The sequence below is a fragment of the Phyllobates terribilis genome, unplaced genomic scaffold (genome assembly GCF_046119375.1).
Source record: "Phyllobates terribilis strain yellow unplaced genomic scaffold, ASM4611937v1 Scaffold_10__3_contigs__length_209671492, whole genome shotgun sequence".
NCBI classification, from domain to species: domain Eukaryota; kingdom Metazoa; phylum Chordata; class Amphibia; order Anura; family Dendrobatidae; genus Phyllobates; species Phyllobates terribilis.
Genome location: NW_027362770.1, coordinates 67,421,992 through 67,444,748, shown reverse-complemented (window position 1 = coordinate 67,444,748; position 22,757 = coordinate 67,421,992). Strand labels below are relative to the sequence as shown.

General features: G+C 50.0%; 1 protein-coding gene across 3 annotated transcripts in view; it reads left to right on the top strand.

Annotated features, from left to right (window-relative positions):
- The window catches only part of LOC141164392 (A disintegrin and metalloproteinase with thrombospondin motifs 2-like), an 837,082-nt gene that overhangs the window by 626,442 nt on the left and 187,883 nt on the right, over positions 1 to 22,757 (top strand). For all 3 annotated transcript variants that reach the window (XM_073649565.1, XM_073649564.1, XM_073649563.1), the window contains exon 16: positions 16,193 to 16,359. In XM_073649565.1, the coding sequence (XP_073505666.1) occupies positions 16,193 to 16,359 (167 nt within the window). The remainder of the gene's footprint in view (positions 1 to 16,192; positions 16,360 to 22,757) is intronic.

Below are 22,757 nucleotides of genomic sequence, written 5' to 3'. Positions count from 1 at the left end.
TTGTTCCCTTTCCTTTCCACTGTTCCTTCTCCTCTCTCTCTCTTCCCTGAGGCTCCGGCCTCTGTGCTAGGCCTGCCCAGGGAGCAGAGCCCATGCAGCAGCTCTGCTCCCTGCCTTCTCCTCTTCACAGAACTGAACCCAGACTGAATACTGTTCTAAGATGGTGCCCACCTTTTATACCTCCCTCTGACCATGAGCCCAGGTTACTAGCAACCAATGGGCTCCTATCTATGCTCAGGATCCAAACCCTATCTGCCCCTACAGCACTGGGTATTCCACCCCCCTCCCCACTCCAGCCAGGGACAGATGCTGTCGTGCCTGCACTCTGTCTAGTAGGAGCACCGTTGAGCTGTCCCTCGGAAATGGGGTGTGTGTGCTGTATGCAGCCTACTGAGCCTTGATCCACACTCCATCCTTACCCGGGAGTGGGATATCACACCTCTGGATGAGGTGCAATACCTCTGTAGCGACCGAGTCCTCGGGGCGCTACACCTACAACTGTGAACATTTGGTTTTCTTTTCATTTTGAAGCAAACAACAAATAGGACAAAATTACTGAAAATTTCAGTGTGTATAACTATTCACCCCCTAAAGTCAGTACTTTGTAGAGCCTCCTCTTGCGGCAATTTCAGCTTCAAGTTGCTTTGGATAAGTCTCTGAGCTTTCCACATTGTTGCACTGGGATTTCTCCCCATTCGTCAAGCAAAACTGCTCTAACTACTTCCAATTATAGTGGCTTGTGAAAGTATTCGCCCCCTCTGTTTTTTTTGCCTTTTTTGATAAATTAAAACCTGTATTTAAATATTTTTGTAATCCGATTTGAGTGTGGTGCATCAGCACTAAATACTGTAGTCTAAATTAGTGAAGTGAAAAAAAATATAGGCATACATTAAATTTATGGGTTCAAATAGCTTATATTTGTCAAAAATAAGGTTTTAATGTAGCAAAATGGGTAAAAAGCCAAGGTGGGTGAATACTTTCGCAAACCACTGTAGATGGATTCCTCTGGTGAACAGCAATTTTCAAGTCTGAGCACAGATTCTCAATTGGATTAAGGTCTAACTGTAAATAGATTAGCTATTGGGGCTTAGTGGCACTTTTGCAATTCCATGCTGTATTAGCTTTTCACAGTGAACGTACAGCAGATTCGGTTTTGTACCCCTGCAGTATTTTCTATATCATCAGTTTCTTTTCTTGGGAAGAGTTATAACCGATTTCTTGATTTCTAAAACTGTTAAGTATACTTAAATTGAATTTGTCAGAAGGATCAACCTTCTATATCAGGGGTCTCAAACTCACCTGGGCATATGGGCCGCACACGGAAAAACATTTAATTTGGGGGGCCGCATTATTTGCATGACAAAGTGACATTTTTAATGATACCATTTTATTTTCTATACACCTTTTGAACTGGTCCTCATCTTGCAGACATGGTCTCCCCTCCAGGTTTCCAATACTGCAGACATGGTCTCCCATCCAGGTCCCCCATACTGCAGACATGGTCTCCCATCCATGTCCCCCATACTGCAGACAAGGTCTCCCATCCAGGTCCCCCATACTGCAGCCATGGTCTCCCATCCAGGTCCCCCATACTGCAGACATGGTCTCCCATCCAGGTCCCCCATACTGCAGACATGGTCTCCCATCCAGGTCCCCTATATTGTTGACATGGTCTCCCATCCAGGTCCCCCATTCTGCAGACATGGTCTCCCATCCAGGTCCCCCATACTGCAGACATGGTCTCCCATCCAGGTCCCCCATACTGCAGACATGGTCTCCCATCCAGGTCCCCTATACTGCAGACATGGTCTCCCATCCAGGTCCCCCATACTGCAGACATGGTCTCCCATCCAGGCCCCCCATCCAGTAGACATGGTCTCCCATCCAGGTCCCCCATACTGTAGACATGGTCTCCCATCCAGGTCCCCCATACTGCAAATATGGTCTCCCATCCTGGTCCCCCATACTGCAAACATGGTCTCCCATCCTGCGGACATGGTCCCCCATACTGCAGACATGGTCTCCCATCCAGGTCCCCCATATTGCAGACACAGTCCCCCATCCAGGTCCCTCATATTGCAGACATGGTCCCCCATCCAGGTCCCCCATATTGCAGACATGGTCCCCCATATTGCAGACATGGTCTCCCATCCAAGTCCCCCATATTACAGCCATGGTCCCCCATCCTGGTCCTTATCTTGCAGACATGTCCCCCATCCAGGTTCCCCCCATACTGCAGTCAGAGTCCCCGTCCCCCCATACTGCGGTCACGGTCCCCGTCCCCCCATACTGCGGTCAGGGTCCCCGTCCCCCCATACTGCAGTCAGGGTCCCCGTCCCCCCCGCACGGCGGCCAGGGTCCCCGTCCCCCCACACGGCGGCCAGGGTCCCCGTCCCCCCACACGGCGGCCAGGGTCCCCGTCCCCCCATACTGCAGTCAGGGTCCCCGTCCCCCCCGCACGGCGGCCAGGGTCCCCGTCCCCCCACACGGCGGCCAGGGTCCCCGTCCCCCCACACGGCGGCCAGGGTCCCCGTCCCCCCACACTGCGGCCAGGGTCCCCGTCCCCCCACACGGCGGCCAGGTTCCCCGTCCCCCCACACGGCGGCCAGGGTCCCCGTCCCCCCACACGGCGGTCAGGGTCCCCGTCCCCCCATACGGCGCACAGTGCCCCCCCTGTGCTGTAATTCAAATGACAGGAAAAAAAAAAAAAAAAGATGCTCACCTATCCTCCGTTCCCTGCAGGCACAGACCCCGTAACGATCGCGGCTCTCTCCAGCAGCCGCCGACATCAGCGCTGTAGTGCAGTGTATTGCCGGGCAGAGACCGGCTCTCTGCACAGCAATACCAGTGTCAGCCGCCAACCTATCAGAGGCCAGCAGCGGTATATGACGTCACTGCCATGCGCAGAGGTCAGCTGCTGGCCTCTGATAGGCCGGCGGCTGACACTGATATTGCTGTGCAGAGAGCCGGTCTCTGCGCAGCAATACACTGTGCTACAGCGCTGATGTCGGTGGCGGCTGGAGAGCGCCGCGATCGTTACGGGGTCTGTGCCTGCGGGCCGCAAGAAGAAGCCGGAGGGGCCGCATGCGGCCCGCGGGCCACGTGTTTGAGACCCCTGTTCTATATGGAGATGCTGGTCATAGTATGGTCAATAAAATTATACCTTGATATCTGTGATCCGATGCCAGAGAAATCGTCATTTTTCTTAATATCTATGTGAGCTGTTAAGATCTATGCGTAAGACCGAGATCTTCCTGAGTCTTCCATATGGACATGTAGGTCATAGAAAGTTCAACAAAATGATACTTTGATATCTGTGATCTGATATCTAATAGCAGAGAAATCTACATTTTTTACAGTGGTGTAAAAAAGTGTTTGCTCCCTTCCTGATTTCTTATTCTTTTGCCTGTTTGCCACACTTAATTGTTTCAGATCATAAAACAAAGTTATTGACAAAGATAATACAAGTAAACACAGAATGCAGTTTTTAAATGAAGGTTTTTATTATTAAGGGAAAAATGAATCAAAACCTACAGGACCGGGCCTTGTGTGAAAAAGAGATTCCCGTCCCCCACTTAAAACATAAATTAATTGTGGTTTATCACATCTTTGGGAAATGGAATTCAATTTCCTTAGCCACACAAAGGCCTGAACTGCCACGTCTGTTCTCAATCAAGAAATTATTTAAATAGGACCTGTTTCACAAAGGGAAGTAGACCAAAAGATCCTCAAAAGCTAGACATCATACTGCGATCCAAAGAAATTCAGGAACTTATGAGAAACAAAGTAATTGAGATCTATCAGTCTGGAAAAGGTTTCTTAAGCTTTGGGACTCCAGCGAACCACAGTGAGAGCCATTATCCACAAATGGCAAAAACATGGAACAGTGGTGAACCTTCCCATGAGTGGCTGCGCAACGAAAATTACCCCAAGAGTGCAGCGACGACTCATTCAAGAGGTCACAAAAGACCCCAAAACAACATCCAGGCCTCACTTGCCTCAGTTAAGGTCAGTGTTTATGGTTCCACCATAAAGAGACTGAGCAAAAATGGCATGCATGGCATGAGCAAAAAGAACATAAAGGCTCGTCTTAGTTTTGCCAGAAAACATCTTGATGATCACCAAGACTTTGGGGAGAATACTCTGTGGACTGACGAGACAAAAGTTAAACTTTTTGGAAGGTGTATGTCCCATTACATATGGAGCAGAAGTAACACAGCATTTCAGAAAAATATGGTGGTGGTATTGGGATGATCTGGGGCTGTTTTGCTGCTTCAGGACCTGGAAGACTTACTATAGTAAATGGAACCATGAATTCTGCTGTCCACCAAAAAATCCTGAAGGAGAATGTCCGGCCATCTGTTCGTGACCTCAAGCTTAAGCGCACTTGGGTTATGCAGCAGGATAATGATCCAAAACACCAGCAAGTCCACCTCTGAATGGCTTAAGAAAAACAAAATAAGAAAATTAAGACTTTCAAGTGGTCTAGTCAAAATCCTGACCTTAATCCGAATGAGATGCTGTGGCATGACCTTAAAAAGGCGGTTCATATGCGGAAACCCTCCAATGTGGCTGAATTACAACAATTTTGCAAACATGAGTGGGAAAAAATTCCTCCAGAGCATTGTAAAAGACTCATTGCCAGTTATCAACTCTTGATTGCAGTTGTTGCTGCTAAGGGTGGCCCAAGCAGTTATTAGGTTTAGGGGACAATCACTTTTTCATACAGGGCCCTGTAGGTTTGGATTTCTTTTTACCTTAATAATAAATACCTTAAATTTAAAAACTGCATTTCGTGTTTACTTGTGTTATCTTTGTCTAATACTTAAATCTGTTTTGTGATCTGAAACATTTAAGTGTGACAGACATGCAAAAGAATAAGAAATCAGGAAAGGGACAAACTTTTTCACATATCTGTATACTGAGCTGTTAAGATCTATGGGTGGGACAGAGATCTTCTTCTGCCTCTGGGGCATGTACTTCTTTCCATTGTATGGCACTGCAAAAAGTTAAGCAGGCATCAACATGCAGGGGAAATAAAAGCACACCCCCACAATAGTTCACTTTCAAATCTAATTGGGGTAATATATAAAAAAATTAACTTTTACTATTTATTTATATTAAAAAGGACAAAAAGCAAACACACAAATACATACATTTTCTCATAAAGCCAAATTAAATGTGTCTGACTCTCTAAGGTGCACATGTTTATGATAAGTCCTAGCACTAAAGGCTGATTCTGGAATGTGCTTAGGTCTGTAATAAAGTTTTGAGAAAGCAAGCAAAGATGTCTCCAGCAGGACCAGGGTTGTATATATCTTGTTAAAACTTCACTTTTAATTTCAAATTGTAAAAGCCAAGGATGAGTTACAAAATGAGCATTATAGCGGCTCTTAGATACAGCACATTCCAACGCGTTTCGGCTAAACCTTATTCCATGATAATATTACATTAGTGGTGTTACTTAAATGTACAGTCAATATACATTTTAAATCAGCAATAACTGAATTGCTGTGACGGTGTATCACCAATGATAACTGTTGCTGTAATATACATATAATCTGGCCTTATGAGAAAATGTATGTATTTGTGTGTGTTTTTTGTACTTTTTAATATAAATAAATATTAAAAGTTACATTTTATATATTACTCCAATTGGATTTGACCGTTAACTAGATTAATAATAGTTGGGGACATTTTTGTATTCATATACTGTGAACACACCCCCACAATAGCTTAGAGCTAATTTTTTAGTGATCTCTCTGTTTTCACTTCAGAGCTGTGTGTGATTACATAATGCTTGGAGCAGAGATGAGTGCACACTTGAAGTGAACACTTCTTCAGCTTTCATGTTAATGGCCAATGTGGAGGTATTAGCAATACAGCTTTGCTGACAGCACTATGAGAGTAGAGCTGATAGAAGTATTTGTAATGAGACAAAGCTCCCCACACAATGGTTGATGAAAGCTGAAGAAGTGTTAGTAATCACACTCATCACTTCTTCAATCCACATAATCACACACAGCTCTGCAGGGAGATCAGTGAGGAGAGCAGACAGTCTGAGTTCATCCAAATTACTTATGCTTTTGTGGCCAGTACAAAGCAGACAATGTGGTGACCAAATATTTCTCAACACAAAAACTTTCATAATTTGAAAAATGAATCATTGTTAGCAAGTAATGCCATTTTCAAAATCTGTCAGTAATCTAGTGGCTGAAACTGTACCATACTAATTACTTCCACTGCTGAGAATTTGGTATAAAAGATGATACTTCTCACACTCTTCCAAAATAAGGGGGTGACCTCCCATACTAATATTGGCAAATCTCTCAGGTGATGCAAAAGCTTTCTGAAGCCTCCAAGATAGCAGATGTTAGGCTCATCTTGTGAGATGGAGCCTCAAAGCCCAAAGTCCAGTTGGGCACAATGGCAACGGGCGTCAGTGCAACAGACAGTTAAGACACTCGTGAAACAGGTAACAGTGGTGCGAGAGACTGCAGACAGGAGTCCGGGAACAGGTAGCAGAGGTCCAGGAGACCGCATACAGGTAGCAGAGGTACAGGAGACCGCAGACAGGTAGCAGAGGTCCAGGAGACCGCAGACAGGTAGTGGAGGTCCAGGAGACCACGGACAGGTAGCTTAGGTCCAGGAGACTGCAGACAGGTATCAGAGGCCCAGGAGACCGCAGACAGGTGGCAGAGGTCCAGGAGACCGCAGACAGGCAGCCGAGGTCCAGGAGACCGCAGACAGGTAGCAGAGGTCCAGGAGACCGCAGACAGGTAGCAGAGGTCCAGGAGACCGCAGACAGGCGGCAGAGGTCCAGGAGACCGCAGACAGGCGGCAGAGGGGTCCAGGAGACCGCAGACAGGCGGCAGAGGGGTCCAGGAGACCGCAGACAGGCGGCAGAGGGGTCCAGGAGACCGCAGACAGGCGGCAGAGGGGTCCAGGAGACCGCAGACAGGCGGCAGAGGGGTCCAGGAGACCGCAGACAGGCGGCAGAGGGGTCCAGGAGACCGCAGACAGGCGGCAGAGGGGTCCAGGAGACCGCAGACAGGCGGCAGAGGGGTCCAGGAGACCGCAGACAGGCGGCAGAGGGGTCCAGGAGACCGCAGACAGGCGGCAGAGGGGTCCAGGAGACCGCAGACAGGCGGCAGAGGGGTCCAGGAGACCGCAGACAGGCGGCAGAGGGGTCCAGGAGACCGCAGACAGGCGGCAGAGGGGTCCAGGAGACCGCAGACAGGCGGCAGAGGGGTCCAGGAGACCGCAGACAGGCGGCAGAGGGGTCCAGGAGACCGCAGACAGGCGGCAGAGGGGTCCAGGAGACCGCAGACAGGCGGCAGAGGGGTCCAGGAGACCGCAGACAGGCGGCAGAGGGGTCCAGGAGACCGCAGACAGGCGGCAGAGGGGTCCAGGAGACCGCAGACAGGCGGCAGAGGGGTCCAGGAGACCGCAGACAGGCGGCAGAGGGGTCCAGGAGACCGCAGACAGGCGGCAGAGGGGTCCAGGAGACCGCAGACAGGCGGCAGAGGGGTCCAGGAGACCGCAGACAGGCGGCAGAGGGGTCCAGGAGACCGCAGACAGGCGGCAGAGGGGTCCAGGAGACCGCAGACAGGCGGCAGAGGGGTCCAGGAGACCGCAGACAGGCGGCAGAGGGGTCCAGGAGACCGCAGACAGGCGGCAGAGGGGTCCAGGAGACCGCAGACAGGCGGCAGAGGGGTCCAGGAGACCGCAGACAGGCGGCAGAGGGGTCCAGGAGACCGCAGACAGGCGGCAGAGGGGTCCAGGAGACCGCAGACAGGCGGCAGAGGGGTCCAGGAGACCGCAGACAGGCGGCAGAGGGGTCCAGGAGACCGCAGACAGGCGGCAGAGGGGTCCAGGAGACCGCAGACAGGCGGCAGAGGGGTCCAGGAGACCGCAGACAGGCGGCAGAGGGGTCCAGGAGACCGCAGACAGGCGGCAGAGGGGTCCAGGAGACCGCAGACAGGCGGCAGAGGGGTCCAGGAGACCGCAGACAGGCGGCAGAGGGGTCCAGGAGACCGCAGACAGGCGGCAGAGGGGTCCAGGAGACCGCAGACAGGCGGCAGAGGGGTCCAGGAGACCGCAGACAGGCGGCAGAGGGGTCCAGGAGACCGCAGACAGGCGGCAGAGGGGTCCAGGAGACCGCAGACAGGCGGCAGAGGGGTCCAGGAGACCGCAGACAGGCGGCAGAGGGGTCCAGGAGACCGCAGACAGGCGGCAGAGGGGTCCAGGAGACCGCAGACAGGCGGCAGAGGGGTCCAGGAGACCGCAGACAGGCGGCAGAGGGGTCCAGGAGACCGCAGACAGGCGGCAGAGGGGTCCAGGAGACCGCAGACAGGCGGCAGAGGGGTCCAGGAGACCGCAGACAGGCGGCAGAGGGGTCCAGGAGACCGCAGACAGGCGGCAGAGGGGTCCAGGAGACCGCAGACAGGCGGCAGAGGGGTCCAGGAGACCGCAGACAGGCGGCAGAGGGGTCCAGGAGACCGCAGACAGGCGGCAGAGGGGTCCAGGAGACCGCAGACAGGCGGCAGAGGGGTCCAGGAGACCGCAGACAGGCGGCAGAGGGGTCCAGGAGACCGCAGACAGGCGGCAGAGGGGTCCAGGAGACCGCAGACAGGCGGCAGAGGGGTCCAGGAGACCGCAGACAGGCGGCAGAGGGGTCCAGGAGACCGCAGACAGGCGGCAGAGGGGTCCAGGAGACCGCAGACAGGCGGCAGAGGGGTCCAGGAGACCGCAGACAGGCGGCAGAGGGGTCCAGGAGACCGCAGACAGGCGGCAGAGGGGTCCAGGAGACCGCAGACAGGCGGCAGAGGGGTCCAGGAGACCGCAGACAGGCGGCAGAGGGGTCCAGGAGACCGCAGACAGGCGGCAGAGGGGTCCAGGAGACCGCAGACAGGCGGCAGAGGGGTCCAGGAGACCGCAGACAGGCGGCAGAGGGGTCCAGGAGACCGCAGACAGGCGGCAGAGGGGTCCAGGAGACCGCAGACAGGCGGCAGAGGGGTCCAGGAGACCGCAGACAGGCGGCAGAGGGGTCCAGGAGACCGCAGACAGGCGGCAGAGGGGTCCAGGAGACCGCAGACAGGCGGCAGAGGGGTCCAGGAGACCGCAGACAGGCGGCAGAGGGGTCCAGGAGACCGCAGACAGGCGGCAGAGGGGTCCAGGAGACCGCAGACAGGCGGCAGAGGGGTCCAGGAGACCGCAGACAGGCGGCAGAGGGGTCCAGGAGACCGCAGACAGGCGGCAGAGGGGTCCAGGAGACCGCAGACAGGCGGCAGAGGGGTCCAGGAGACCGCAGACAGGCGGCAGAGGGGTCCAGGAGACCGCAGACAGGCGGCAGAGGGGTCCAGGAGACCGCAGACAGGCGGCAGAGGGGTCCAGGAGACCGCAGACAGGCGGCAGAGGGGTCCAGGAGACCGCAGACAGGCGGCAGAGGGGTCCAGGAGACCGCAGACAGGCGGCAGAGGGGTCCAGGAGACCGCAGACAGGCGGCAGAGGGGTCCAGGAGACCGCAGACAGGCGGCAGAGGGGTCCAGGAGACCGCAGACAGGCGGCAGAGGGGTCCAGGAGACCGCAGACAGGCGGCAGAGGGGTCCAGGAGACCGCAGACAGGCGGCAGAGGGGTCCAGGAGACCGCAGACAGGCGGCAGAGGGGTCCAGGAGACCGCAGACAGGCGGCAGAGGGGTCCAGGAGACCGCAGACAGGCGGCAGAGGGGTCCAGGAGACCGCAGACAGGCGGCAGAGGGGTCCAGGAGACCGCAGACAGGCGGCAGAGGGGTCCAGGAGACCGCAGACAGGCGGCAGAGGGGTCCAGGAGACCGCAGACAGGCGGCAGAGGGGTCCAGGAGACCGCAGACAGGCGGCAGAGGGGTCCAGGAGACCGCAGACAGGCGGCAGAGGGGTCCAGGAGACCGCAGACAGGCGGCAGAGGGGTCCAGGAGACCGCAGACAGGCGGCAGAGGGGTCCAGGAGACCGCAGACAGGCGGCAGAGGGGTCCAGGAGACCGCAGACAGGCGGCAGAGGGGTCCAGGAGACCGCAGACAGGCGGCAGAGGGGTCCAGGAGACCGCAGACAGGCGGCAGAGGGGTCCAGGAGACCGCAGACAGGCGGCAGAGGGGTCCAGGAGACCGCAGACAGGCGGCAGAGGGGTCCAGGAGACCGCAGACAGGCGGCAGAGGGGTCCAGGAGACCGCAGACAGGCGGCAGAGGGGTCCAGGAGACCGCAGACAGGCGGCAGAGGGGTCCAGGAGACCGCAGACAGGCGGCAGAGGGGTCCAGGAGACCGCAGACAGGCGGCAGAGGGGTCCAGGAGACCGCAGACAGGCGGCAGAGGGGTCCAGGAGACCGCAGACAGGCGGCAGAGGGGTCCAGGAGACCGCAGACAGGCGGCAGAGGGGTCCAGGAGACCGCAGACAGGCGGCAGAGGGGTCCAGGAGACCGCAGACAGGCGGCAGAGGGGTCCAGGAGACCGCAGACAGGCGGCAGAGGGGTCCAGGAGACCGCAGACAGGCGGCAGAGGGGTCCAGGAGACCGCAGACAGGCGGCAGAGGGGTCCAGGAGACCGCAGACAGGCGGCAGAGGGGTCCAGGAGACCGCAGACAGGCGGCAGAGGGGTCCAGGAGACCGCAGACAGGCGGCAGAGGGGTCCAGGAGACCGCAGACAGGCGGCAGAGGGGTCCAGGAGACCGCAGACAGGCGGCAGAGGGGTCCAGGAGACCGCAGACAGGCGGCAGAGGGGTCCAGGAGACCGCAGACAGGCGGCCGAGGGGTCCAGGAGACCGCAGACAGGCGGCCGAGGGGTCCAGGAGACCGCAGACAGGCGGCCGAGGGGTCCAGGAGACCGCAGACAGGCGGCCGAGGGGTCCAGGAGACCGCAGACAGGCGGCCGAGGGGTCCAGGAGACCGCAGACAGGCGGCCGAGGGGTCCAGGAGACTGCAGACAGGCGGCAGAGGTCCAGGAGACTGCAGACAGGCGGCAGAGGTCCAGGAGACCGCAGACAGGCGGCAGATGTCCTGGAGACCGCAGACAAGCAGCAGAGGTCCAGGAGACCGCAGACAGGTAGCTGAGGTCCTGGAGACCACAGACAGGTAGGAATCTGGGAACAGGTACTGAGCAGGTCGTGGTGCACAGACAAACTAAGAGTCTTAATACCAAGACACAGGTATGTATCTTGGTAGGCTTTATATAGGCCTAGAAAGATGAACACATGGGAACACCCCAGGCTACTTGCAAAGCCAGATGTGGAGCCCATCAGACGTTACCAGACCAGAGTGAAGGGAGCAGAGATCTGACCTGGGAAAGGTGTGTAAGAGTACCCTCGCTCTTAGGACATCTCCCAAATGAGTCCATACCAGTAGAAATAAGGACACACTCAGGCTCAGTCATGTCTTCTCCAAGTTTGGAGTAAAAGAGAACCACAGGAAAGACATCTGCAGAGTCCTGATAGGGGGCAGGAACATTAGAGGCAGCTGATGCACAGCAGAGAGTCTGAGAAGTTGTTTGAGGCCAAATATTAAAACAGTTATGAGAAGATGATCCCCACTGGGCAATATGGTCAATGACTGGAGCATGAAGCCATAGCCAAGGAAGTCCCAAAAGTAAAAGTGCATCAGAAAGTGGGAAACCTAAAAGAGAAATATCCTTCACGTGTAGTGCACCAATCTGGAGAGTCATCTTCACTGTCTGGAATTGAATATGACCATCTGGAATTGTTAAGCCATTCACGGAGGTTAGTTTCAGGTGTGTCTGCAAAGGATCTAAAGTAAATTTCCTCATTTTGGCCAGAGAGCAATCCATAAAATTCTCAGCTACTCCAAAGTCAATAAGTACTTGTCCCATGAACAAAGAGGAACTGTAAGAAACAGGCATAGGCAAGAGTAATTTATTTTTAGTGGAGGAAAGAGTCAATCCTAGGGTGATACCTCCCTCTTCGCCTAGGGTGTGATGTGGAGTCACTTCTCACAGATAAGCCATGAGGCAAGGAGGTGAAGTAGTCCAAGGTCAAAATGAAGAGATAGCCTGCAAGACAAAGGGGTAAGACAAATGAATAGTCAAGAGCAAGTCTGAGGCCAGGCACTGGGGGCCAGAGAATGTCAAGGCAAAGGGGAAATCTGAGCGAATGGTCAGAGGCCAAATCCATGGTCTGTCAACAAAGATCAGAGTCAGATTTACTGAGCACAAAGCACAAACCACCATGCAAAAGCTGTAACAGGCAATAGTCCAAGCATAGCCAGATGGTTAAATAGCCAGGCAATCACCCTGAAATCACAACACCTGGAGGACTTCCAGCAAGCCCGACAGCGGTGAGTCTGCTGTCAATCAGTACACAATACATATAATAATATAGAGGCAATACAGTTTATTCCCCAAAATCTGCCCACAAATATATTAATCTGATGAGTATCTGCAATTATAAGTGCTACCTTATCGAACAACTGTATCAAAATATATGCAGTTGCATTAGAAAAATAAGAAGGTAAGATTACTCCCATTCAAACGGTGCACATTGTGGGCACATTGCTGCCTAAGCCCAGTATATATATTCAAATAGAAGGTATACAGCAAATACTATACCTACTACAAAGAAAGTGTACCAACAGGGAGACAGGCAGATAGTGGGAAAACAATACAGAGCCAGAGCCTGTATTGTTCTTCTTGTTGGTGCACTTTCTTTGTGGTAGGTATAGTATTTGCTGCATATATTTTGATACAGTTGTTCTATAAGGTAGCACTTATAATTGCAGATACTCATCAGATTAATTTATTTTGGGGAATAATCTGTATTGCCTCTATATTATTATATGTATTACACTTATATTTTAATATACTACATACCTTCACAGGTATTTGCTACATGTTTTTAAGTGTGTTTTAACTGGAGTGTGTTTAGTGTTCCTAATAAAATTTCTTTATAATTTTTCAATCCTTACGGTTTGATTTTTATTGCTTATCAAGAATACTTGGTGCCTAGCATATGTACCCCTCGTTCTCACCAAAGTTTCCAGTCTCTCTTTGGGAGGTTACTAGCACAGTATTCCTTTATTAAATGTGGTGCTAGAATTTTTTTTATTTTTTTTTCTCTGCTATCTGTATTTATGAAATTGATGTCAAAAGTAGATGTTGATGGTAAGATGGCTTTATTTTGTGTCTGCAAGCAGTCATTTTGGCTAAGGGAGAGAATTTTTTATATGCTGCTGCTGTTCTAATGTGTCTGAGATACCATATTCTTCGGACTATAAGACGCACCGGACCTTAAGATGCACCTAGGTTTTAGAGGAGGAAAATTAAAAAAATAAAAATTTAAGCAAAAAATGTGGTCATGATGCACCTTTAAGGGGGAGGGGGTCTTCTGCTGACACTGGTATAGGGGTAATGTCCCCCAATTCTGACAATATCCCCCATCCTGGTATATATGCCTCTCCCCTTCCTTTTATATGTGGTCCCCATCCGTATCCTGGCATGCCTGGCATCCCTCCATCCTGGTATGCATGGCACCCCTCATACCTATTCTGATATGCATGGCTTCCTCATCCTTATCCTGGTATGCATGGCACCCCTCATCCCCAATCCTGGTATGCATGGCACCAATCATCCCTTTCCTGGTATGCATGGCACCCATCATCCCTGTCCTGGTATGCATGGCACCCCTCATCCCTGTCCTGGTATGCATGGCACCCCTAATTCCTGTCCTGGTATGCATGGCACCCCTCATCCCTGTCCTGGTATGCATGGCACCCCTAATCCCTGTCCTGGTATGCATGGCACCCCTCATCTCTGTCCTGGTATGCAGGCACCCCTCATCCCTGTCCTGGTATGCATGGCACCCCTCTTTCCTATCCTGGTATGCATGGCACCCCTCTTTCCTATCCTGGTATGCATGGCACCCCTCATCCCTGTCCTGGTATTCTTGGCACCCCTAATCCCTGTCCTGGTATGCATGGCACCCTTAATTACTGTCCTGGTATGCATGGCACCCCTAATCCCTGTCCTGGTATGCATGGCACCCCTAAATCCCTGTCCTGGTGTGCATGGCACCCCTAATCCCTGTCCTGGTGTGCATGGCACCCCTCATCTCTGTCCTGGTATGCAGGCACCCCTCATCCCTGTCCTGGTATGCAGGCACCCCTCATCCCTATCCTGGTATGCATGGCACCCCTCTTCCCTATCCTGGTATGCATCGCACCCCTCATCCCTGTCCTGGTATGCATGGCACCCCTCATCCCTGTCCTGGTATTCTTGGCACCCCTCATCCCTGTCCTGGTATGCATGGCACCCTTAATTACTGTCCTGGTATGCATGGCACCCCTAATCCCTGTCCTGGTATGCATGGCACCCCTAAATCCCTGTCCTGGTGTGCATGGCACCCCTAATCCCTGTCCTAGTATGCATGGTCCCCTTAATCCCCATCAGGCTACACATTAAAAAAAAATAAACACTCATACTCACCTCTCTTCCCTCCTCCAGCGCTGCGTCCAGTCTGCCTGCACTGATCTCTCCATGTGAGCCGCGCATGACGTCACTGCCATGCGCAGCTCACAAGGCGAGATCAGCTGCCGGAAGTCACTGCTCCCCACTCCGGGTCTGTGTGCACGGGGAGCAGTGACTTCACTCTCCTTCATAGCCGGCACACAGAGGACCCGCGCTGTGGCTGCAGCTGCTGCCGGCTATCTCCTGTGCCCGCTCATTAAAGGGCATGAATATTCACCCCCTCCCCACGCCCATAGGTGTGGAGAGAGGTTGAATATTCATGCCCTTTAACAGCAGGCACGGGAGATAGCCGGCAGCAGCTGGAGCCGCAGGGTGGCTACACTGTATACCGCTATTAAGGAGCATGAATATTCAGTGCTCCCAATGCCTCATGGGCGTGGGGAGCAGTGAATATTCATTTTCTTTAGCAGCGGGGACAGTGTAGGCTGCAGCAGGCGGCTGCTGCCTCCTGTGCCCCGCTCCTCCACCGATACCGCTCCCCCCACACCCCACATAAATATACACCCATTATACACCCATATACACCCATATACAACATTCGGACTATAAGACGCACCCCCCCCCCCCATTTTCCTCCAAAATTTTGGAGGAAAAAAGTGCGTCTTATGGTCCAAAAAATACGGTAACCATTTTCTTTGAATCTTTTATTAAGAACTCGTACCTGTGACTTGCAAGCTTGATCCATGACTATGATCAAAAGCAGACAAGTCTCCTTTTTTTTTGCCAATCTCTCGAGGAAGAGCCACATAAAACATACCCACTATAGACTAGCAATAGAAAACATGGATAGATCACGTGCATTAAAAATGAACATCTGAATTAGCCTTTTGGCTTTATCCATGTTTTTTATTGACAGAGCAGTCTCTTTATTCAGGGGGGCTTCACATGTTGGGGGGCTTTTTATGGACTAAGTGTCTGGTAAAAATATATGGAGGCATTTCTCTGATCAAACTCACCTAATGCCAGTCTATGGGCCTGTGAAAACATAGAATAGCACACAGGTTTTTCATTCATGTTCGATTCATATTTTTTTTAATGGGAAGGAGAAGCTTGGGATATTTTTTTAAGACATAAAAAAAACTGTATAAACACTAATTATAAAAACTGACAACCAAACTCAGATAAAAAATCTTGATTGAGCAGACTGATGAAGATAAGATAGGTCAGTTTTTTTTTTTTTTCTTTCAAGTACAATAAAAGAAATGGCCATCTGAAATGAGGCCTTAAACCATCCACATATTTTAAAGTTCAGCAGAGACTTCACATGTCCATGTCACTTTCAGACAAATTGACTGTTCAAGCATTGTAGGTTGTTGAAGATCAAGCAACTATAGTGTTTTTCCAACCCCAAAGGATGGCATATCGCTAAGATAAGAGATAATAATATGGATTGGAAAAGAAGGTGCATCCAATTGTGTTGTAATGTGACCTATTTTTGAGTACCTATCCGATAATCTGTGATTAACCTTGGAGAAAGATTTTATATAGTTCTATTAATACTTTGTTCAGGAAATGTCTTGTTTCATTTGTATTGTAGGATTAATATTGTCCCATTGAATAACATCCAGAAACACAGAGTTGCCAACTTGATAAACACATAACGCAATGATGTGTAAGATGTGTGCTCTGTATTTGGTGGAGTACTACAATAGGCTTAGTAGTAATTCTCAATTTACTTTTTCTGTAGCTATCCGAAATCAGGCAACTGGAAAGTTCATTTTAAATGATGAAAATGAGAGTCTACAGGACTCAAAAGTATTTGTGAAAATGGGCATTGAATGGGAATATCGGAATGATGACAACAGAGAAACCATCCAGACTATGGGACCTTTGAGGAATCCAGTTGTAATCCTTGTAAGTCCTTAAGTTATTTTTTTCTTAGTAGCATGCAGAGATTAATGTTTTGTGGAATCTGTCACTAGGTTTTTGTCACCTAATCTGAGAGCACCATAATATAGAGGCAAAGACCCTGATTCCAGCAATGTGTCACTTACTGCACTGCTTGCTGTAGTAGTGATTAAATCAATGTTATCAGCAGGAGATTATCATTAGAAAACTAGTGAACCTGCTGTCAAGAAGCCCTCCATATTCATGAGCTTTGTATAGCCCACCATTAATTGGCAAATTTCTGCCTATGCACATTGTACACAGAAAGTTGCCAATCAGTGGTGTGGGCGGGGTTATACAGAGCTCAGCATTCAGAGAACCGCTAGATCTGCAACAAATCAGTAATTTAATCAAAACTGCAGCAAGCAGCCCAGTAAGTGATACACTGCTGGAATTAGCATCTCTGCCTCTATATCATGCTGTTCTCAGATGAGGTAGCAAAAACTTAGGTGACAGATTCGCTTTTATGCCAATTAATCAGCTAATGTCACAACATAAGACGAATTACATAATTAAGCAGATCGCTTAGATTTGATCAGGCTGGGGTAATTGCTTTAAAAACCCATGTCATGATGGCTCTACAATCCTTTGAGAAAATGTAGCTGACTAACATGAACATGAGCATTTTAACTCTAGTTGTACTAGTAAAATGCTCATCTTTATTTAAGGATTATACAGCCACTCTTACTTGGATTTTCAAAGTAATCTGGTGCAAGAGATTTATTCAATAATGCATGCAAGTTGTCATGTAAAAATAAAAGGTCTGCTTTAATATATTACTATATACAATCGTGAACAATGTGCATCTTTAATCATGGCCTTTGTAATGTTTGATGTAAATCCCAGGAAAAGCTCGCCGAGGATATACCTCTGACAAAGACCTGTGTACAGTGCTCACCAGCCTCACAGAAGGCAGACAGGCAATATATTGAGCTCCATTTGGTTAATGGAGTCCTATGGACTTGTTTAGTGTGCACATTGGAATTTTTTACTATATACACAATGTAAACTTAATTCTGTATCATGGGTTATTATTTCTATCATAGGCTAATAGGCTGTTACAGGAAATGATAATGTACAGAGTACTATATAGTCTTATGGGATTTTAATAAACCAATTCATAGTATAAATATCTGCAGCTGATTCTTGGCATATTGTTGATTTTTAATCCCTTCCTAACATTCTTCTTACTTGTATGGTGCTGCTGGCAAAGCAACGTATGGCACAGAAGCTGAGCCCGCTCTATCAAATCCATCAGCTGTATGCTAAAGTTGACACTCTACGTCAGTGGTTTGATTGGTGCTAGCGCTGTATTTAGATGGTTGACCAAGGTAGGGGGCTCACTTTGTAGCCATCAGCACCCCCATAATGCAATTTTAAGCCGCCAATGGTTTTTATTGCAACCAGAGGCCAAGTCATGGCCTCCAAGTCAGTCATCTATGAAAACCTGATCGAATGTAGTTATCAAAATGGGTTCACTTCTCAGGATTTTTTATTGTACTGGAAGCTGAGGGGCTTTGCAAAAAGTGACAAAGCTCCCAAAAACAATCCATCAAGATCCAAGCTCCCATTGGTTTTAGCATATCGTGTTCTGGAAAATGGGAAAAAAATTCCAAGTGCGGTGAAATTGCAAAAAAGTGTAATTCCACAGGTTATTTTACCATGTTCACTAAATGCTAAAACTGACCTGCCATTATGATTCTCCAGGTCATTACGAATTTGTAGATATCAAACATGTATAGGTTATTTTTTTATTTAAGTGGTGAAAAAAAAATCCAAAGTTTAAAAAAAAAAAAAAAAAAAGGCACCATTTTCCGAGACCCGTAGCATCTCCATTTTTTGGGATCTGGGGCGTTGAGGGTTTATTTTTTGGGCACCGAGCTGACTTTTTTTTTTTAATACCATTTTGGGGTAGATACGATGTTTTGATCGCCCGTTATTTCATTTTATTGCAATGTAGCGGCGACAAAAACGTAATTCTGCCATTTTGAATTATTTTTTTTGTTACGCCGTTTACCGATCGGATTAATTCTTTTATTATATTAATAGATTGGGCCATTCTGAACGCGGCGATACCAAATATGTGTATATTTGATTTTTTTTTTTTTTTATTTTGAATGGGGCAAAAGGGGGGTGATTTAAACTTTTATATTTTTTAAATATTTTTAAAAACATTTTGTTTTACTTTTTGCATGCTTCAATAGTCTCCATGGGAGACTTGAAGCTGCAATTATCTGATTGCCTATGCCACACACAGGCGATCATCAGATCGCCTGTGTGTAGCAGAAATGCTCACTTGCTATGAGCGCCGACCTCTGGCCAATCCATCGACGACCCGTGATCATGTGACTGAGTTGCAGATGGGCAGAGCCAATGACGCGCTTCTGGGACGCACAAGTTAAATGCCGCTGTCAGAGATTGACAGTGGCATTTAACTAGTTAACAGCCGCGGGTGTATCACGAATCCACCCGCGGCTGTTAGGGGCACATGACAGCTGTACAGATCAGCTGTCATGTGCCCCGAAAAGTGCGGGCTCGGCATCGGAGTCGACACCAAAGGGAGGGAACTGACGTGTGTCGTACTATTACGAAACACATCAGAAAGGGGTTGACGTCAAAGCGTCAGTAATTTTCAACCTATATTATCTCAGTCACTAAATTAGCAGTTGTTCATAATGCTTTTTCATGCCTTAGCTAAATTGTTTGTCTAGACAAAATGTTAGTGTGACGCTGAGTCACTTTTCACAAACAAGCCGTGAGTCAGGTAAGCCAAGGAGTCCGAGGTCAAGAGCCAGTAGGGTACATCATAAACAGAGGGAAGAGACAAAGGCGTAATCAGATCACAGTCCAGGGTCAGAATTCGAAGGCAAATGGGGTAATACAAACAAATAGTCAAAAGGCAAGTCCAAAGTCCGGCAACAAAAGATCAGAATGTCTGAGTTCAGAGCACAGATAAAACACACCACTGAGCTGAAAGCTACAAATGGCAGAGGTCTGGGATTGACATCTTAGCTAAATAGCTGGGTAATCACGAAGAACAGGGAACACCTGAAGGAAGCTCAGCAGCACTCAGTCTCAGATTGGACGGCTGAGCTGTCTATCAAAATGCCGACAACTCAGTACGCCCCTGCACTAGATTGGATGACTCACCAAACTGACACCTCAGCATGACCATGATTCCATAGGGCAGCAAATCTGTCTGTAACTGCATCCAAGACACACAGAGTGGGGGAATCTTGACAGTACACCTTCTAGGGGGGCCATCGGACGCCCAGATTTCCCAGGAAATTTTGATGGAAGGCCCTGACTAACAGATCGGCCTTTGCATCTCGAACTGGGACCCAAGATCTCTCCTCTGGTCCGTATCTACTCAAGTGGATGATGTATTTTAGGGAATTTTCGACCCTACGAGAATCCACGATCCTCTGATCCTCATACTCCTAGCCACCATTGACCGAAATCAGAGGAGGCGGGAATGAATGAGACACTGTCAAAGGGGCAAACTCCTTTAATTGGGATCTATGGAAAACGTCAGTGATTTGAGGAGACCGAGGAAGCTTTCATCTAAAAGCCACCGGATTGATCGCCTCCAGAATCTCATACAGACCAATAAACTTTGAACCCAACTTCGTTGACTGCACTTTAAGTTTAATATTTTTAGATGACAACCAAACCTTATCACCAATCTTAAAGACAGGACCCACCGAACGTTTAATATCCGCCTTCTGTTTTTGGCGATTCTGTGTGGTCCCAATATTCTTTTGAACGTTTGAACCTCCCTCCAGACATCCCCATGTCTCTGTTTGGCGACTGCCACCCTAAGACATTCAAAACTTATTCTAGAAAATTCTCCAAAATGGGGATGAAAACCATAATTACAGTAAAACTGTGAGATTCCAGGGGACTGATTGACCTGATTGTTAAAGTAGAACTCAGCGAGAGGTAAGAATACAGACCAGTCCTCCTGCTGAGCCACAATAAGGCACCTTAAAATTTGTTCCAAAGATTGATTTGTTCTCTCAGTCTGACCGTCAGTTTCAGGGTGGTAGGCAGAGGAAAATAACAAGTCAATCCCCAGTTTACTACAAAAAGCTCTTCAGAATTTAGAAACAAATTGCACTCACTATCAGACACAATGTTAAGAGGGATCCCCTGTAACCTTGCAAGATGAGAAATAAACGACAAAAGAACAAAATGAGCTTGTTTGCTGAATCGGTCAACCACCACCCAAATAACAGTTTTCCCACCAGAGAGAGGCAAATCTGTGATGAAATCCATGGACGGATGAGTCCATGGTCTGTCTGGAATTGGCAATGGAGACAATTCACCTGCCGGCCTGTTATGACAGATTTTAGAGCGTACAAACTTTACAAGTGGACAAAAAACTTTAATATCATTATTAGTGTTGAGCGAGCACTAAAATGCTCGGGTGCTCGAAGCTCGGGCCGAGCTCACCGTGATACTCGGGTGCTCGACCCGAGCAACGAGCCCAATGTTAGTCTATGGGAGACCCGAGCATTTTTGCGGCGGCACCCCCGGCAGTCTGTAGAAAGCCTAAAAAGTGCCCAAAAACGATAGTGACAGTGCTCAAAAGACATGGGGACTGCATGGGCATCGCCCCAGGAAGCATTTTTGACCCCCAGGTCACTGCTGTCAACAACGTGGTCAGAGGTATTAAGGCACTTTTACGGGCTCACAATAAAACGTTCAAAAACGAAGCTGAAACGGTTTTCCTGTGAAATATGTTAAGGAACATCCTTTCCAGGGTAAAGACTTGTGTATAAGGTAAAATAAATAACCAAAAACAAAAATACGCCTCCACACCTTGGGCTATGTTCACAAGTAGCATTTTTCATGCGTTTTTGCACTTTTGTATTGCTTTCAACCGTGACAAATGCATTCACGGGGAAATGTCATTTTAACATTTTACAACCTTATCTGGCCATGTTCTGTGTGACACATGCATACAGTGCTGAAAAGACATGGGAACAGCATGGGGAAGACCCCTGGAAGCATCTCTGACACCCAGGTCACTGCCTAAAAGTGTGCCCATCAAAAGTGATCCTTGCCGCATAAGAAGATGCAGACTTGCAACTATCCCCGTGCAAGTCCTTGTCCCAGGGCAGTGTTCAATTGTACCTCCCCCATTCCTTGCAATGCAAGCGTAAGTGTGCAACCTGCCACCCACCCACCCCCAGGCTGCAATACCATACTGCTAGCTAACTTGCACTTGAAATTGGGCCTTTTAGGCATGTGGAGGCAGACGCCGGCCACCATGTCATGGCTGCGTCGGCGACCTGGTATCCATACTCAGTCCCCAGCCGCCCGGCGGCCGGTAGTCGTCGCTCGGTCCCGAGCCGCCAGGGGGCGGCCGGGTGTCCATACTCGGTCCCCAGCCGCCCCGTGGCCGGGTGTCCACACATGGTCCCTATTTCTCCGTGGCCTGCTTTAGGGCAGCATTGGACGAGCCCACCAGAGAACCAGACTTCTCCGGTGGGCCCTGGCTTCTCCATCAGGGGAGTTGAGAATGCCAAGGTGAGGAGCATGATGATGATGATAGAAGTTAGCATCTTCTTTGTTTTCTTGGAATGCAAGCGTAAGTGTGCAACCTGCCACCCACCCACTCCCTAGGCTGCAATACCATACTGCTAGCTTACTTGCACTTGAAATTGGGCCTTTTAGGCATGTGGAGGCAGACGCCGGCCAACATGTCATGGCTGCATCGGCGGCCTGGTATCCATACTCAGTCCCCAGCCGCCTGGAGACCGGTTGTCCATGCTTGGTCCCCAGCCGCCAGGGGGCGGCCGGGTGTCCACGCTCGGTCCCAGCCGCCAGGGGGCGGCCGGGTGTCCATACTCGGTTCCCAGCCGCCCCGCGGCGGGGTGTCCATAAACGGTCCCCAGCCGCCCCTATTTCTCCTTGGAACTTCCCCCACACTTTTCTTAGCCTGGCCTGCTTTAGGGCAGCATTGGGCGAGCCCACCAGAGAACCAGACTCCTCCAGTGGCCCCTGGGTTTTCCATCAGGGGAGTTGAGAGTGCCAAGGTGAGGACCATGATGAAGATGATAGAAGTTAGCGTCTGCTTTGTTTTCTTGGAATGCAACCGCATGTATGTAGTAGCGGCTAGGCCTGAGGTGGTTAGCGTTTTGGCGCATATCCTACATCCTCTGAGGATTGCTCGATGTTTTCCTGCTACTATCCCAGTTCTATGACTCCCGTTAAAACAAATCTTCAGGTGATGAATAATGGACGAGGTGGTGGCAAATGAGAAAGAGCAGGAGGAACAGGGATCATTCATATCAATATCAAGCCAGTCAACCACACATGTCTTGTAGGATATGTTCCTGTACCAAAAGGAGAGGTTC